This window comes from Austrofundulus limnaeus, unplaced genomic scaffold, assembly GCF_001266775.1.
Source record: "Austrofundulus limnaeus strain Quisiro unplaced genomic scaffold, Austrofundulus_limnaeus-1.0 Scaffold248, whole genome shotgun sequence".
Lineage (NCBI taxonomy): Eukaryota > Metazoa > Chordata > Actinopteri > Cyprinodontiformes > Rivulidae > Austrofundulus > Austrofundulus limnaeus.
The window spans coordinates 739,449-756,097 of NW_013952650.1; the positions used below are offsets into that span (position 1 = coordinate 739,449).

Here is a 16,649-nt window from a genome sequence, read left to right on the forward strand (position 1 = left end):
ATAAATAAATAAATAAAAGTTTTGAGGTGGAAGGCGGGACTTTGGGTCCAGCAGAGCCTGAACATTTTGTACTGGAACCAGTTTATTTCTGTAAAAACTGTTTGTTTCAGTCTTACCTGCAGCCAGAGCTGCCAAACATCCCAGCAGAGACAAGAAGACCCTCATGTTGTCGCACTGCGGYAACCAAACTGAACAAAAACAAAACTAAACCTTTGATTTGTTTATGTGAAAAATGTTTTTAAACATGATTTAAATAAAGTTTCAGGATAAAGAATTAAAATAAGAATCTTCTCACCTGCTGGAAGAAACTGAGTCTGAGAGAAGATCTGAGCTGCTGCAGGCCGGGGCCGGATCTGAGACCCCCAGAACCACGTCTGGGTTTTATACCAGAGGAGAGGAGGGGGCGGAGTTCAGAACCAGAACTGTTTGTGTCAGTCTGGACTCGGATCAGAACCAGAACTGTTTGTGTCAGTCTGGACTCGGATCAGAACCTGAACCGTTTGTGTCGGTCTGGACTCGGATCAGAACCAGAACAGTTTGTGTCGGTCTGGACTTTGAGCTCAAACAGAAGCCGATGGGAGCGTGGGTGTTTGTGCTCTGAAAACAAGAAGCTAAACCTCAGCTAAAAGCTAAAGCTATCACAAACTACAAGCTAAATGTGTCAAAACAGTAGCTAAATTAGCAGGACAGTAGCTAAAAGCTAAAACCAAACAAAAAGCCAAATATTTAGCTTAAAGATAAAATTAGCACAACCTTGGGTGACAACCAAATGTAGCAAAACCATAGCTAAAAGCTAAAATAAGCTAAAATATACTAACATTTAGCTAAAAGCTAACACATACTTAAAAGCTAAATTTATCAAAGTAAAAACTATAATCTAAAACATTAAAGGCAAAAGTTAAAATTAGTAAAACATTAGCTATAAACTGAATGTAGCAGAAGCATAGCTAAAACATTTAATTAGCAAGGCAGTAGCTAAAAGCTGAAAGGCGCTAAATAAAATGAAAACAAATGTGTTTTGGCAGGAAGTAGAAGAATACACGCGAGTCTGAATGCTGACTCAGCATTTCTTATAAACAAAACAGCTGCAGTTCAGTTTTAGCTACAGCAAACCGAAGACTGACGACGTTCGGCTGTTTTATTTTGAAGGAGCAGATGTTTTGATGTAACTTCAGCTCAGTTTTCACGTTTGTAAAGTTATGCAACAGGAGGGAGGGAGGGGTCCGGGGGTCCGGAGGCATCGACGCCACAAACCCACAGATGGATTTTAGTCCCAGAGTCTCAGAGGAAGAGACCTCCCCCCACCCCACCCCGAGCGTAAATTTAGCCTCTGAGTAAAAGTCAGAAACAAAAACAGAACATTTAGCTGAAAAACTACAATCAGCCGAAGGTCCGGACTCATCAGTCTTCGGCTCCTGCAGCTTTAAAAACTGATTTATTTACTAAGAGTCTTAAAAACAGGCAGTGATTTCATTTCTGAGACAAAAACTTTGTGTCAGCCTGAAGGGCCAGACGGGCCCGGGGGGCTTCGGCTGAGGGGCCGAGACCAGCCGAAGCGTCTGGATAAATACGGCTTTAAGAGGGACTCGCTGCTCCCCCCCCGAATCCTAATGAAGTCGTCTTTTGTGTTTGTGAGCTGAACGGAGCCAAGTCCGTGGCTGGCAGCGGCCCGGAGGGGGCCGTCAGGCTCTGGAAACCACCGAACCCACAAAAGACAAACCTCTGAGTGACAAACCGGTGTCCTGAGAAAGGATGGAGAGGGCCGAGGACCCCGAGGACCCGAGGGGGGGCCGTTTAAAAACTGGAGTCTGGAAACTAAAACCAACACGTCCATCAGGACCTCAGGGGTCGACAAGAATCTGTGAAATAARCAAACGTCATAAAAAGCCCCGAAAGGAAGGAGTTAAACGTGTTTAAAGCCGTCCCACCGACTCAAAAACATGTTTTTCTCCTCCTTTGTGGCGTGGCCTCTTTGTTCGGGGAACATTCCCTCGACTCACAGGGGGTCTTTGCTGTTCTTTCTGCCCCAACACGGAGGTTGAGAGAGGTGACGGCTGGTAAACACAGACCCAAGCCGAGTCCGTTTAATTGGCAGAGGCAGGCGGACCGGGCCAAAAACTGGGGCCAAAGGCTCGAAAGTGTCGGCTCGTGTGAGGATCAGCTGGAGGGCTTCGGCTGTGGGTTCTGGAACCAGATCTACACGACGTTATCAGCCTCCCTTCAAAAGTTTTAACAAAAACGTTGACATAACCGTGAAGCTCCACCAGGTGGCYACGATGTCCACAGGTGTGTTCTGGAGGAGCAGGTTTTAGAGGCTCTGAAACACCTGTTTAATGTTTAATTACCTCTTCAGGTTCTGCAGCTTTAATCATCCAATCATCCAAACCAGCTGTGGCTGATGCTGGACGGCGTCCCTCAAGGACCAGAGTTCAACACCTTATGGTTTCTCTGCTKAACTGATTTGAATAAAAGGGTCATCTATGGGTTTCTGCAGAACTTGAAGAGGTAACTTCATCACTGAATCAGGTGTGTTGGAACAAAGAAGTCAAACTGAAGGACGGTGGCCCTTTGGGACCAGGACTGGACACATCAGGGCCCGTTTTTATCTTAGAGAGCAGTTTTAGACTCGAGTGTTGAAACGTTCTTAGATTTGCTCCTCCTCTCAGACTGAAGGGCTCGACACACGGGAGGCGACGTCGCTCGCTCATTTCCTGTGGAGCTTGTGCGATGAGGCGACAATCGTGCACGTGAAACTTTGCGCTCATAGACGTAGACGCGAGCTTGTGACACAACGTGGCTGCCTGATAGGTCTCAGAAAATTTGTTTTTAGCATGTAGCATTTCYCTAAACTGATGACAGAATTCACTGGATTTCAGTCTTTCATCACCTCACCTCCATTAGTTTTACCTTTAATATTTCAGTATTTCTGTAACTCCCATTGACGTACATTACATTCTCAACAAAACCAGATTTTTAATTTGGGTCTTTACGGACATATGTAAAATTTAGACAATTGTTTTGTCCCCCCAATAGACGTTCAGTTTCCCCAGTTTTTAATCACTAACTTATAATTTAAATTATATAAACTGAGTCAATGTGAGAAGAAAAGAAAACCTTAAAAACCCCAGATTCAAACAATATGCGAATCGTTTAATATCTTGACTTTTATTCGGGTCATTATTACATGTTCTGCTCAAACTTTTCGTCCTCAAACGAAGAACTTGGACGGTTACAGCTGGTGGACGAGACAACAGATCATTCCCATCAAGACTCAGAACCACAGAGAAAACAAAAACGCAGGGACCCGGACACGACGCCCTGCGGAACGCCGTGGAACACGATCCACAGAGAAACAAAGGTTAAAATATTAAAATCTTCATATAAAAACTCTTAGTAAAATAAAGCACAGCCTTATGTAAATAACTACAGTGCATAAAAAGGCATGCAGTCGACAGGAAATGACTTCTTCTTCTGTTATTATTGAAGGTGTTGCTTTAAAGAGCAGCCTCTCAGCGCTGCGACATGCCATCCGTTTAAAACACGACACCAAAGAGAAACTAAATAAACTTAAAGACAAAATGAGCCTCGTCGTTTTCTTTAATGTCATGCTATCACTTTCAAAATATTGCTAAGAGACGATGCGATGCCTCGACACAAAGATTCTAATAAAAACGTGAAATAATTACAGTTCGATTAAAAAAACAAAACGTTTATTAAAACCTGTTAAATTAAGATCTATTGCTACGGTCAAATAAAAAGTGACAGTCTGCGTATAAAACGTTCCAGATCAAGTCCAGTTCTTGCAGTCGGGACAAACGGGCAGTTTTCAGGGCAGCCCGTGTTCTTGAAGGTGACCTSTACAGGACCTCTTTATGTCTCTGGTTCAGGAGGAACCAGAACCCAAACCTGGGACGGGACCTACAGAGTAAAGACAAACAATCCTCGTCTCGTTTCTGCCGCTCGAAGGCACCTAAAGGCTTCCAGCTGAACAGGAAGTCACAAAAACGGATCTGGACCTGGATCTGCTACCAACAGTTCTGTGAGAATATGGGTCTCTCAAAGGTTGAGCATGAAGAATAGTTCAGAGTCCGGGCCAGAAGGGGACAGGGACTGGTGGGGCGTCAGCTGGTCCGGAGAGTCCAGGCTGCTGCAGGCCACGGAGCACGCCCCCTCGGGGTTCCCCCGCTCCTCGATGGGGCTGCTGAAGCTGGCGCTGCGGCCCTGGACCAGACCCTGCAGCCTCTGCCTCTCCTGGGCCTTCCTGGCCCGGTTTGCGATGTACCGGACCCTGCTCTGGCTCCTGGAGGAGGTCCTGCGCACCAGGGTCTCGTCGGGGCTGTCCTCGGGGGGGTCTTTGGGTGGTCTGTTTTCAGGGGAGAAGTCTCCGGGGTTCAGGGGCTCCACGTCGGTCAGGCGGCGCAGCTGCTCCGTCAGGTCGCTCTGAGGTCTGGGTCTGAGRGGGCCGGCCTTACGGAGCTGGTCTCTGCTGGACCGGACCATGAAGCTGCGGCTGATGCTGCGGTACTTGCTGTCGAAGTTGCAGGAGATGTCGTCGGAGGTCAGATCCCCCAGGCTCTTGGACATTGAAGACGTGGCGGGGGCGGGGGGCGGTCTCCTGGTCGACGCCTGCTTCAGCCCCTCCAGGTAGAGGCGGCACCAGGTGTGCCTCCTCCGACTCAGAGAGTCCTCCTGGTCTGACTGCAGGGGGCGGGGCTTCAGCTCGTCCACAGAGCGGGTGCTCTGCTCCAGGTTGGGGTTGGACTTGCTCTTGCTGACCCGCGTGGCGTCGCAGGAGCCCAGCGCTGAGCGGCGGCAGGCGACCCAGGGGGGCTCGCGGCAGGAGCCTGGACCGGGTCCGGGGCTCTTCCCGGCCAGGTTGGGGAGGGACAGGTCGATGACCGTGTCGTTGGAGGAGACGCTGGAGGACGAGGACATGCTGTCCCTGTGGCTGCCCGGCTCCAGCTTCCTCCAGATGCGGTCGTTCATGGTGGCGTCCGTGCAGAGCTCCGGGACCGCCGACGGACCGGGGGCTCCGCCGGCTCCAACAGAACCGTGGCTTTTTGCTGGTCTGACTGGTAAATCCGCTGGGGTAAAAAGTGCTCTCCTGGCCGGTGGTGGCTGAGCTGACGGGACTTTGGGGGCTTCGACGGACGCCGCTCTGTGTGGCGACTTCGTTTCAGTCGCTTCACGTTTGTTTTCCATCACAGTTTCTTGGTTCGTCGTGTGATTTTTCTCTAAAGACCTGTTTGTCGGGGCGTCCTGCGAGTCTGGGGATGATGGCGTGGTGGAAAAGTCCGAGGGTTTGAGTTCTGCGATCACGTTGGTGTGAACAGTTGAAGGAGCGGTAGCTGCTGACAGGGGATGCAGAGGTGTGGAGACAGATTGATGTGAGGACAGTTCCTCCTCTGGAGTGGAGGCTGAGCGCAGTGAACAGCTGCTGTCGTCGTCTTCAGCCTGATGTGCAGGAAACTGAGGGGCGGCTGCTTTCTGCACTGTACACCCATCTGCACAAACAATAAAACATTATTAAACATCGTGTTTCACAACAACTCAACTTCCTCTGCTTTTAAAATTCAGTCCAACTAGCTAACGGTAATAATAATGGCTCAGGAGCTAATGCTAACCATAGTAACGAGAGAGCTAACTGTAATAATATTAGCTCAGGGTCTAACAGTAATATTAGCTCAGGAGCTAATGCTAACAATAACAACTAGGAATAATGCTAATAATAGCTGAGGAGCTAATGCTAACTAGAACTAGAGAGCTAACAGTAATAATATGAGCTCAGGAGCTAATGCTAACAATAATAACTAGAGAGCTAACTGTATTATTAGCTCAGGAGCTAACAGTAATAATAATAGCTCAGGAACTAACGCTAACAATAACAACTAGGAAGCTAATGCCAATAATAATAGCTCAGGAGCTAACAGTTATAATAATAAGGCTAAAATAGTAGCGGTTTTAGTCTAAACTTGATAATCTGGTTCAGTGCGATGTCTCTCAACACTGTCAGGAGATCTGTAATCTGTTAGRGCTGAGATTATGTGTTGAGGACTCTCAGCTACTAGCACCCCAGGTTCTACCTCAGTGATTTTTCTGAAGTTTCTGAGCTTCAACTTTCACAGAGAAATAAAAACGTTCAGCTGCATCGATAAACAGACTGAATGGACAATCTGTACAGTGAAGACATTTTGTGCAGGAAATGATTTGTCCCCCCCCCACCAGTGACGTGGACAGACAGGTGGACATGATGGGAACCCTGTGGTGGACAGGTCAAAGGTCACATGCGTTCAGAGAGTTTACCTGGTTCTGGTCATCCCCTCAGTTCTGCACTAGGAACAGACAGAGAGACAGCGTGCAAAAAGGGACAGAGAGGAAAACCAAGTTATCCAAACAGGAAGGAGGAGGAGGGAAAACAGGAAGTAGTTTCTACCACAGAAAGCAATTCATCCAGCCAGGTTTGAATGTTTAATAAAACACAGAAACTAGGAGGTAAATCTGGACAGATTAACAAGGACAGAGTTCCTGTCCATTCTCTCCGGTTTGGATCTTAAAGATGGACACCAACTGTAGGAGGAACAGCTGGGGTCCAAACAACTGAAAACATCACGAGGGCCCGACGGACGCAGAGTTTTCACAGACTCTCAGGGCTCGGCCAGGTGTTGCCAAACATCTCGCAAATCCAAGGATTATTTGTTGCCCTCCTCGAAGCACGGAGAGAAAAACCTGGGAATGAGCTCGACCCAACGGTTCTCAGGAGGTTCTGTCAGCCAGCTAACGAGACAACGCTGATTTTTACTGAGGTTTTATTTGGCTCAGGATGAATTTAACCATCTGAACTCTGCTGGAGTTAATTACCGTATTTATTAGTGTACAATGCCACAAATAAGAATCTTTAAAGTTGTACTGCCACAATAAATTTAAATATTTTCTGGTAGATAAGTAAAACATTGAGTCGGAGGATAAATCATTTCTGCAGCTCATCGATCTCTAACAGCTACAGTTAGTTCAAGAAATGCTAAGTAGTTATCTGGTGTTTTTTTTATTTATTTACTTACAGGCTGTTATTAAAAAGTGATTTAACTAGCCCCAGCTTAAAATGGTCTGATCAGTGTTAAACTTCCTGTTGGGTTTTTTGTTTGTTTTGGTCGTTTTATTTTCTGTTTTTAAATAAATWAAAAAAACGAACCATCAACAAGTTAACAGACCAAGTGAAAGGAAGAAAAACTAGCTAAAGGCCCTGTCACTAGTAATTTATGCCAACTTATTAAAAATATGTCCAACAATAAAGATGTCTAAGCTGAAGATGTAATTGAAATCTTCTGGAAGCCTCTTTTGGACCTTTACATACTGTAAGACCAACATTTAGATTGAATATATAACTGATGAGTAAAAAACAACAAAATTTCTATAATCCTGAAGTCCGTCTGGATTAAACGCAGCATTTACCTGAATAAATACGGTAATTGTTGTATTATATTCTGTTATTGTTAGCGATGGTTGAAAACTTACCACTGCTAAACATCTGGGCGGGACCAGGAGAGTTTGAGGAAGAGAGAAAACTTCATCTGTTAAACTGAAAATGTTCCAGAGGAATCCACAAAAACTGTCCTAATTTAGATCAGGGACCTGAAGGGCGGAGCTGGGTCCTAACCAGAGGGGCGGGGCTGGGTCCTAACCAGAGGGGCGGGGCTGGGTCCTAACCGAAGGGGTGGAGCTGGGTGGGTCCTAACCGAAGGGGGCGGGGCTAGGTTCATAACTGGGCGGAGCTAGGGTCCTAACAAGAGAGGGTGGAGCTGGGATCCTAACCTCAGGGGGCGGAGCTGGGTCGTAACCAGAGGGGGCGGGGCTGGGTCCTAACCAGAGGGGGCGGAGCTAGGGTCCTAACTAGAGGGGGCCAGAGCTGGGGTCCTAACCTCAGGGGGCCAGAGCTGGGGTCCTAACCTCAGGGGGCCAGAGCTGGGGTCCTAACCTCAGGGGGCCAGAGCTGGGGTCTTAACCAGAGGGGGCCGGAGCTAGGGTCATAACTGGTTGGGTGGAGTTAGGGTCCTAACCTGAGGGGAAGACTGAGGGCAGAGCTAGGATCCTAACGTCAGGGGGCGGTGCTAGGTTCATAACTGGTTGGGCGGAGCTAGGGTCCTAACTAGAGGGGGCGGAGTTAGGGTCCTAACCAGGGGGGTGGAGCTGGGGTCCTAACCTCAGGGGGGGCGGAGCTGGGGTCCTAACCAGAGGGGGCGGAGCCGGGGTCATAACTGGTTGGGCAGAGCTAGGATCCTAACCTCAGGGGGTGGAGCTGAGTCCTAACCAGAGGGGGCGGAGCTGGATCCTAACCAGAGGGGGCGGAGCTGGATCCTAACCAGAGGGGGCGGTGCTAGGTTCATAACTGGTTGGGCGGAGCTAGGGTCCTAACTATGGGGGTGGGGCTGGGGTCCCACCGGGGCAGCGCTGGGGTCCTAACCATGGGGTGGAGCTGGCTACTACTCTGAGGCGAACACTGAGGGCGGAGCTACACTGAGGCTGAACTACAGCTAGCTCGTCTTACCGGCAAAGAACAGGGGGGACTTGTGGTGCAGCTCCTCCATTTTCAGGGCGAACAGGGCGTTCATCTCGCGCTGCAGCGTGCCCACCGCCCTCTTGCGCCCGTCCAGGACGGAGCGCGGCGGCAGCACCGGCGGCGTCTCCAGGCTGCTCAGGCTGCCGAAGCTGTCGCAGCTYCTGCTGTCGCTGAGCAGGAGGGCGCCGCCCGGCTTCGGGCCGGGGAAAGGCGCCGCGCTATAGACGGCGCCGTAGTTTGGGGGCGTGACTTGCTGCCAGCACAGGTTGGTCCCGCAGTCCGGGGCCACATATGGCGCCGGAGTGACGGTGTTGGGGGAGCGTCTGCGGGGGACGCTGCAGGATCGGGCACCGCCCCCCTGCGAGGTTTGGGGGCGGGGCCGTAAATGTTGGGGACCCAGAGTTTGTCGGGCTTTGGTTCTGGGGAAAGGAACGGGTCGGAGGACAGCCTGAGGAGAGAATTGGAACTGGGCCTCCATAGAGGATTTGGGTTTAGGAGGTGGATCCGAGTCCAGCTGAAGCTCGGCAGCCGGTTCTGGTTCTGCTCGGTTTTTGGCTGAGGAGGAACGTTTGCTTCTCTTCTGTCCGGACCCGGGCTCTGAGGTCTCCAGGACCCGGCCCTTTCTCTCGGACTCGGGGCTTTCCTTGGAGCCGAGCACGCAGGTGATGCAGTTGGAGGACACGCCCACCCTGCCCGAGCCGCTGAGCGCCACGCGGGCGAACACCCCCGCCTTGGAGTCCAGCGGGTCGTGGAAACAGAGACGGCTGGCCCGTTTTAGTGGCTCGCTCATGGGGCGCCGCCGATCGAAGGTCGAGCTCTTACCTTTCCCCTCCTCCGGGTGAAAAGCTCCGTTGGTCGCCAGCGAGTCCCCGTTGGGGTGCTGCGGCGCGGCGGCYGCCCGGTCCCGGTCCTCGGACTCCCGCTCCTCGCTGGCGCCCTCCGAGCTGTAGTCTTTGGCGTCGATGGCGATCTCCGGGAAGCCCTTCTTGGGTTTGGGCTGGCCTCTGGTGGGCGCGCTGGCGGTGCGGCGCAGGAGGTGGGCGCCGAACGGGTGCTTACGGGCGTGGTGCACCGCAGCAGCAGCATGGCTGTCCAGAGACGCCTGCTTTGGGTTTCTGTGGAACAGCCCTTTGATTCCGCCGGCCGCTTTGGCCTGAAAACAACAAAAACAAACAACAAAAACAGGTTTTACAGAAAATAACGTCACTCAGAAAGGGGCCACGGTGAACCAAAACAAACAGTTTCTGCCCGGTGAACATGCTCCTGTTTTAACGGTTTCCTGAAGAAACATCTGAATGATTTAACGCCCATCATTCAGCAGCAGAACATGCTGGTCCGCTTTGAATTCCTGCTGGATTCAAAGTGTTGGACCGAGGATCCACAGCTGTCTCTGGATGAACGACGTTAGTGAGGAAATAAATCACATGCTTCAAGTTTCAACAGCATCCAGACCTTTTCTTTGTTAAAAACAAGAGTTTCAGTTCTGTTGTTTTAAAACTAAATTAACCCTTAAAGAAAACAGGAACTTTAAGATTTTTCTTCTATTTGATACCGAGTTTACGAAACAAGAACCAACATTAAACATGTTTTATTTCCTGTTTTTTGTTAATTCAACAACAAAACGATGACATCATCTACATTATTTCAGAAAGATCTCAGAACGTTTTCAGAATCCTGATTTTTAAACGACATTTTGATCCTGAGATCATGATCAGTTCTCCACAGATACGACTCAATTTGTCTTGTTAATATTTAGCTCCAATCCTGTTTTAGTTCATTCTAATAAATTAATATTTTACATCATTTTAAAAGAGGAAACTTCAAACAATTTGGATATTAAAATTTACCAGCTGGAAACAAAAAAATTGCTGGATTGCAAGATTTTTTTTTTCACAAAACTTAAGGATTTCTGCTCAAAAATTAGCTGCTTCTTTGAAGAAGATTATATTTCAGATGCTTTAAGTGACTCATAAATAAGGTATTTATTCATTCAGATTTCATATTTATTAATTCTTGATGTGATCGACGGTTACATTAACAGAATAAATAAACTTTATTGTCTCWCTGTAAGTTTGTTTTAATGTAGCTTTAGTTTGAACCGTTCGTCATTTTGGCTCCATTTTTTTATTTTATTTTTTCGTTTTTATCACAGCTCAGGATGATTTAATTACTTTAAGTTGCACAAAGTGACCAAAGTTTCTCCTCAGCTCCAGGAGTGAGATCATGAGAACATGACTTCAGAAGATTTAACACTTAAATAAAACCATCTGGTTGTAGCAGCTGCTGCTGCTTCATCCTTCTGTTTTAGTAACTGATTCACTACTAATTATTCAACCAGTTTAAAATTTCATTTTACAGCTTGAAGAGCCGCCTGTACGCTTCTTATTTAATCAACTGGAGCGCTTGTTAGACTCAATAATAATAACAATAACAACAATTATTATCATCATCATCATCGTCGTTACTATCATTATAGTTATTTTTATCATTATCATCATTATCGTTGTTATTCAATTTTATTTTATTTTTTAATCTGAACATTTTCTGGCTGAAGCCTCTACGGTTTTCTGTTGTTGGGACAAAATTTACAGAAACTAAACAAGGAAGAAAAAAAAACTAAAAATCTGTCGGACCTCGAGTCGCTCTGACTCACATGAAGGAAATGTTTTCGGACAGTTCAGAGACTTTTATTGTGAAAGTCGTTCATTAATCGCCAACAAAAGCAGCTCAGAGAGAAAATACATTTAGATCCACGACTTCCTGAAGAACRGGAGAGTAAACCAGGTTCTAGATCTACTAAAATAAAATAAAATGCTACAGAATAAAACAGCTGATCTGTTAAAACTACAACCAGAATCAAAGGTTTGGATTTTAGCTACTGGATCCTAATTTACAACCTGGTTCCTCTGGTTAAAAACTCAAGCAGGACGTCAGGGATGCTTGCATTTTCTAGATTTTTAAAAAGGTAAAAATCCAAACAGAGACAGAACTTAGAAAATTCCTGGATTATCAAATAAAAACACTTGACAAATGAAAAAACACCCACACATTTAAGACAAAATGATTTTTTTAATACAAAGTAAAATGAGAGAAGTAGATCCAAACAGTCCAGCTGCTGAGAGACTAAAAGATCAATGAAACTAAAAGTCACTAATTGAAACTCAGGTTGAATTCAATTTGAATTTTTCTGCCTAATTTGTCTAAAAAGATTTTAAAAAGGTGCTTAATATTTTTTTCAGTACAGTTCATAAAGATTTACAGGGTTCCTACAGCAGCAAAATGTTTARTTTAAAACAAAACGAGCTGCGAGAGGCATTCGGTCAATTAGTTACAATCATCSTATATTTAAATACTTTTTAAGGATTCTGATTGATTAAAGACAATTCTTACTTKATTTCTTCCAGACTTCTTTTAACGTCTGTAATGATGGTGTTACTGCCACTTACAGGTCAGAACTGGTATTACACCTGTAATTACTGCATTTGTTTAAACTGAGTGGGACTATTTGTCCAAATTAGAAACAAATGTATCCAGAGCTGTGTCATCAAGGGTTAAAAGTCACTCCTTCCTGTCAGGTTTCAAGGATTAATTAATCCAGATTAATGATGTTATTGGATCTACTTGGTTTCATGTGGATTCAGGTCAAGTCTTTATAACTCATGTGGGTCATGAGTTGGCCTGACGGTGCTCCGGTGTGTGTGGGGGCGGGCAGGTTATTAAAGGTGTGTGTGTGGGGAGGGGGGGTGCGGCTCATGCAGGATCTCACTACACCTGAGTTCTGAGCGGCGGCTTCGAGGCTCCTAAAACTTTCCTGCCACTAAGTCGAGCGTTTGGTAAAAGACGAGTCCACTGAAATCACAAACAGACAGGAAGAGAGAAACTCAGGATGAAAGAGGGAACAGAAGAAAAAAAAAGAGGGCCGGTCACGACAGGAAGCGCAGAAAAGGAAGTTCAAAGAAAGTGAAGAACAAAGCGGTCGTTTGACGGAGCTGCTGCAGACAGAAAACTGAAAAACAAGAGCGCTCTTCGGAGTTTGAAACAAAACTTTTCAACTTTTTGTTGTTTCAGTTGAAATTCTTTGGATTTATTGACGAATTTACAAACAGGATGTAAAAAAGAAACAAAAATAACATTTTTTAAAACGAATCCTCAGTGAATTATTCTCCAAATGATGAAATAAAGTTCATCAAAAACAAATTAGTAGTTCAGACGTTTCAAATAACGAATATCTTACCTGCTGCAGATGGTTTGATTTAAACTCACTTTGGGGGTTTTATTTTGACAGAACTGATGAGATCTGTGAGTCACATGACTCACCTCCTCCTAACCACATCCTTATCTCACTCGCCTCTGTCTCAGACCTCTGGGTAACATCCGGTGTGCCCCAGGGCTCCATCCTGGGGCCCCTCCCCTTCATCATTWATCTCCTCCTCATTGGATACTTTTTCATAAATACAACGTTCGCTTCCATTGCTACCTGGATGACAAACAGCTCTACCTTCCCAATAAACCCAATGTTGTCCTCCCACCCTCCTCCCAAATGCCTTAAATCAAATCCTGGTTTTATTCCACTTTTCTTAAAATAAACGATAAAACTGAATTCATACTCATTGGTACAAAACCTAGATTTTAGTTTTCCCCTCAGATTAAGAGTCTGGGTGATAAAATGATACATCTCGTGATAGACAGGTGATCCATGTTTGTTTATGAAACTTATGTAGAGAAATAAAAAGTCTTGGTCTTCCAGAAAAAACCCCTTCAAACTTCAACTGGTTTMAGAACTGATCAGCTCACATCACCAGAAGCCCCTCCTCCTACAGCCAAACCCACTGGTTACAGGTCAAACCATCAAATTTCATGACGAAACCTTAAAGACTTGTAAGTCTGAAGGACGACAAACACATTTTAAAAAGACTGAGGGTAAGTCTGACAGCTCTTCCTGTCCCAGAGTACCACCTACCTTACCAGTGATGTCATTCACCGCCACATGAACAAAGATGGACGCCTCCTCCATACCTTCCAGGTACACGTGGCGATAACCTGCAGACGGAAGACGACAAACTCTCAGCTGCACTCGGAAAACCCACAACTCGTGATGTTTTATGTTCGAATGTCAAACAAAGAGTCCTTTTTAACACAAGCTGCTACAAAAACTGAGAACTTTGAGCTTTAATGAATAAACRTTTTTTTCAATAAAATAAAATTTGAACCATCAGGTTTTAGAGTTTTAGAGCAGGAGAGTTCAGTCCTGGTCCAGGTCTTAGAGGTTTCTCTGCCCCAACACTGATCTGAATTAATTAACAGATGATTAAGAGGATTATGCAGAACCTGAAGAGGTGATTRAGTCACTGAATCAGGACCCAGGACTAGGACTGGAACCCCCTGGTTTAGAGCCATGAATCCAAACAGGATCAGGTCTTCAGTCCTACCTGGCATCATGCTACTGAAGGCGATGGTCCGCTGCCCGATGAAGTCCTGGCCGATGGGGTCGTGYTCCCACACGAGGAAACGGACCAGGGCCAGCTCCGGCATGTGGACCGTGAACACCAGAGTCTCCTCCCACATCGGGTTGAACCCTGGGAGCCGGGGCGAGGAAGAGGAGGGTGACCGGAGGGAAGAAAGATGAGGAACGGCTCAGAGATCATCAATAATTCAGGACCGAGTGTGAGACAGACACCGCTAGCTGCTGCCGCTGCACATTTCACAGAGCTGAGCTCATCAGATCRGACACCAGCAGCTCACAAGGTGAGAGTCACACCGAGCCGAAACGACAAACTGAAACAAAACCACCAGATCTGCCCACAAACTACCAGGAGTTTATGACACGGGTTTAATACAAACTACYGAGGTAAACTAGGGCCATAAAGTTTGTTAAAAATAATTACCTGTTTGAAACAGAAATTATGACACAACAGCTTGCCATACTTAGTTAAATATATGATACAATGATCTGCCATATTTGTTGATTTTATACAAGCTGCTATGTATAAATTATTGTACAACAACCAGTCACATTTTAATAACATAACAGTCTGCCATACAATTATGATACAATGACCGGAAAAAAATTATGATGACCTGCCATACTTTAATTATATGATAAAACCACTTGCCAAACTTTTTGATACAACCTGCCACGCTTTAATTCTGATACAGCCTCCAATATTTAATTATGTGATGCAACAAGATGCCATATTTTTTGAATATATGACACAATGTCTTTGAATATTTTGATTATACAATACTTTGGCCTGCCATATTTTTGATCATATAAGAATGACCTGCTATACTTTCGACATTGATACAACAGCCTGCCACATTTTTGTTATTACACAATGGCCTGCCATACTTTAATGACACACTGACCCGCCATCTTCTTTTTGATTATATGATACAACCTGCCATATATCATTATGATACAAAGACCTGCCATATTTTAAATTTATACAACACAATGACCTGCCATACATTTTATGATACAATGGCCTCCAATATTTATAAATTATATGATATAATGGGATGCCACACATAATTTTCCCCAACAATAACGTTTTTAAAAACACCATTTCTTGTAAACGAGACAATGAGTCTGAAGAGATTTTCCTGTATAAATAAAGGATAAAAATAATAAAAATAGTTTAAACAGAGGCGTAAACCTCAGAGCTGTTGCTCCTGACGCACTCACCGTTGTCGTCCACCACTCTGGTCTGCTCTTTGCAGCAGTCCACCGGGAGGCCGATGATCTCCACCTCCACGAACGGGTCGATGATCTGAAACAATCAAACGTGAAGCTTCCTGCTACGCCTGAAATGGGTTTTAACTCTGATTCTGAAAAGGAGCTAAAGGCACAAACACCTTTCTCCTCCCACAGATTTAGAAAATATTTTAATAAAACACAGCTCAAGAATAGAGACCTAAAAACTTTTCATCTTTCATAAATCATTTAATATCTTTCTTAAAGCTTTCAGAGCTCATCAAACTTTCATCAATTGTGATCAAAATGCAAAAAAAAAAACCTCCATTTAAAGTTCATAAAATCACGTTGTCTCCTGAGACAAAGACGTGTCCTCACCTCTCCTCTGTCTCCCAGCATGGAGTCTTTGGGTTTGGGCAGCTGCTGTCCACTGATGATCTTCAGCACCAGCTGCTTCTTCATCCGACCCGGCAGCGGGTCCTCCAGGTTGGGGTTAAAGGCACCTGCGGCAGGTAGAACTGGGATTAACCGGGTTGTAACGATAATTAAACATGACTTTTGGTTTTAAACAGACCTTCACACATGCAGGAGGGCTTCAGGATGTAGCCACAGTTCCCGTTGCTGTAGAACTTGGCTCTGTTGAGCTGAAGGACCCGACCCTCGGACTGGTAGTTCAGCGCCACTGAAACCAAAAGAATCCACGCCGTCAGCAGCAGCGGGAGGCGTTAGAACGGTAAAAACCAAACCGCAGGAAGTTCAGGCACAAACCGAGCTGGCAGCCGGCATTCCAGAAGGGCTGAGGGTTGAAGTTGGACGAGTCCACCCGGTACGAGGACGGGTAGATCCTGGAGAGCTGCCGCTGGTTGAACTGGATGAAGGAGGCCGGTTTCTGCTGCATCAGCTGGTGAGCTTTGGTCTCGCTCAGAGACGACACCTGCCAGCTGCAGGTGGCTGTCAGAGGAAAAAAGAACAAAATTTCATCACCAACTTCAATAAAACCTGTGAGTTTTATTTGTTTTATTGTCAACCAGAGCCTGGGGGTCAGGGAAGTTGGGTTCTCCAGTCTAAATCAGTTCTGTGGATTTGAAAAACACGTTTTCAGAGTCATTTCTTTCAACCTCGCTACTAAAAGTGCATCTGCCCAAACAGAGAGGTAACTTTAAAACTGAAATAAAACTGTTTTAAATGCTGGGTCGTCTAAATCAGTGGTACACAAACTTTAGCCGTTAGCATTGAAGGAGACTGAAATTAGAACTGCAGCAGGTTAGCTGCAGTTAGCATGATTGCAGCAGGTTAGCTGCAGTTAGCATGATTGCAGCAGGTTAGCTGCAGTTTGCAGGATTGCAGCAGGTTAGCTGCAGTTTGCAGGATTGCAGCAGGTTAGCTGCAGTTTGCAGGATT

The 16,649-nt window shown here is 45.9% G+C and overlaps 2 protein-coding genes across 7 annotated transcripts in view; both read right to left on the reverse strand.

Moving 5' to 3' along the window:
• Positions 1-403, reverse strand: part of si:ch211-251b21.1 (glutamate receptor U1) — a 19,594-nt gene extending 19,191 nt beyond the window's left edge. The window contains exons 1-2 of the mRNA XM_014020326.1: positions 296-403; positions 117-188 (exon numbers count right to left, since the gene is read on the reverse strand). Coding sequence (XP_013875780.1) covers positions 117-165 — 49 coding nt within the window. The 5' untranslated portion in view covers positions 166-188; positions 296-403. The remainder of the gene's footprint in view (positions 1-116; positions 189-295) is intronic.
• Positions 404-3,140: 2,737 nt separating this feature from the next.
• Positions 3,141-16,649, reverse strand: part of plch2a (phospholipase C, eta 2a) — a 120,974-nt gene continuing 107,465 nt past the window's right edge. For 5 of the 6 annotated variants that reach the window (XM_014020330.1, XM_014020331.1, XM_014020329.1 and 2 more), the window contains 8 exons: positions 16,017-16,199; positions 15,823-15,930; positions 15,627-15,751; positions 15,240-15,324; positions 13,984-14,130; positions 13,515-13,594; positions 9,377-9,707; positions 3,141-5,504 (listed from right to left, as the gene is read on the reverse strand). In XM_014020330.1, the coding sequence (XP_013875784.1) occupies positions 4,057-5,504; positions 9,377-9,707; positions 13,515-13,594; positions 13,984-14,130; positions 15,240-15,324; positions 15,627-15,751; positions 15,823-15,930; positions 16,017-16,199 (2,507 nt within the window). In that variant the 3' untranslated portion in view covers positions 3,141-4,056. Of the gene's footprint in view, positions 5,505-6,303; positions 6,333-9,376; positions 9,708-13,514; positions 13,595-13,983; positions 14,131-15,239; positions 15,325-15,626; positions 15,752-15,822; positions 15,931-16,016; positions 16,200-16,649 lie in introns of all 6 variants that reach the window. The other variant, XM_014020332.1, reaches the window with a different exon arrangement.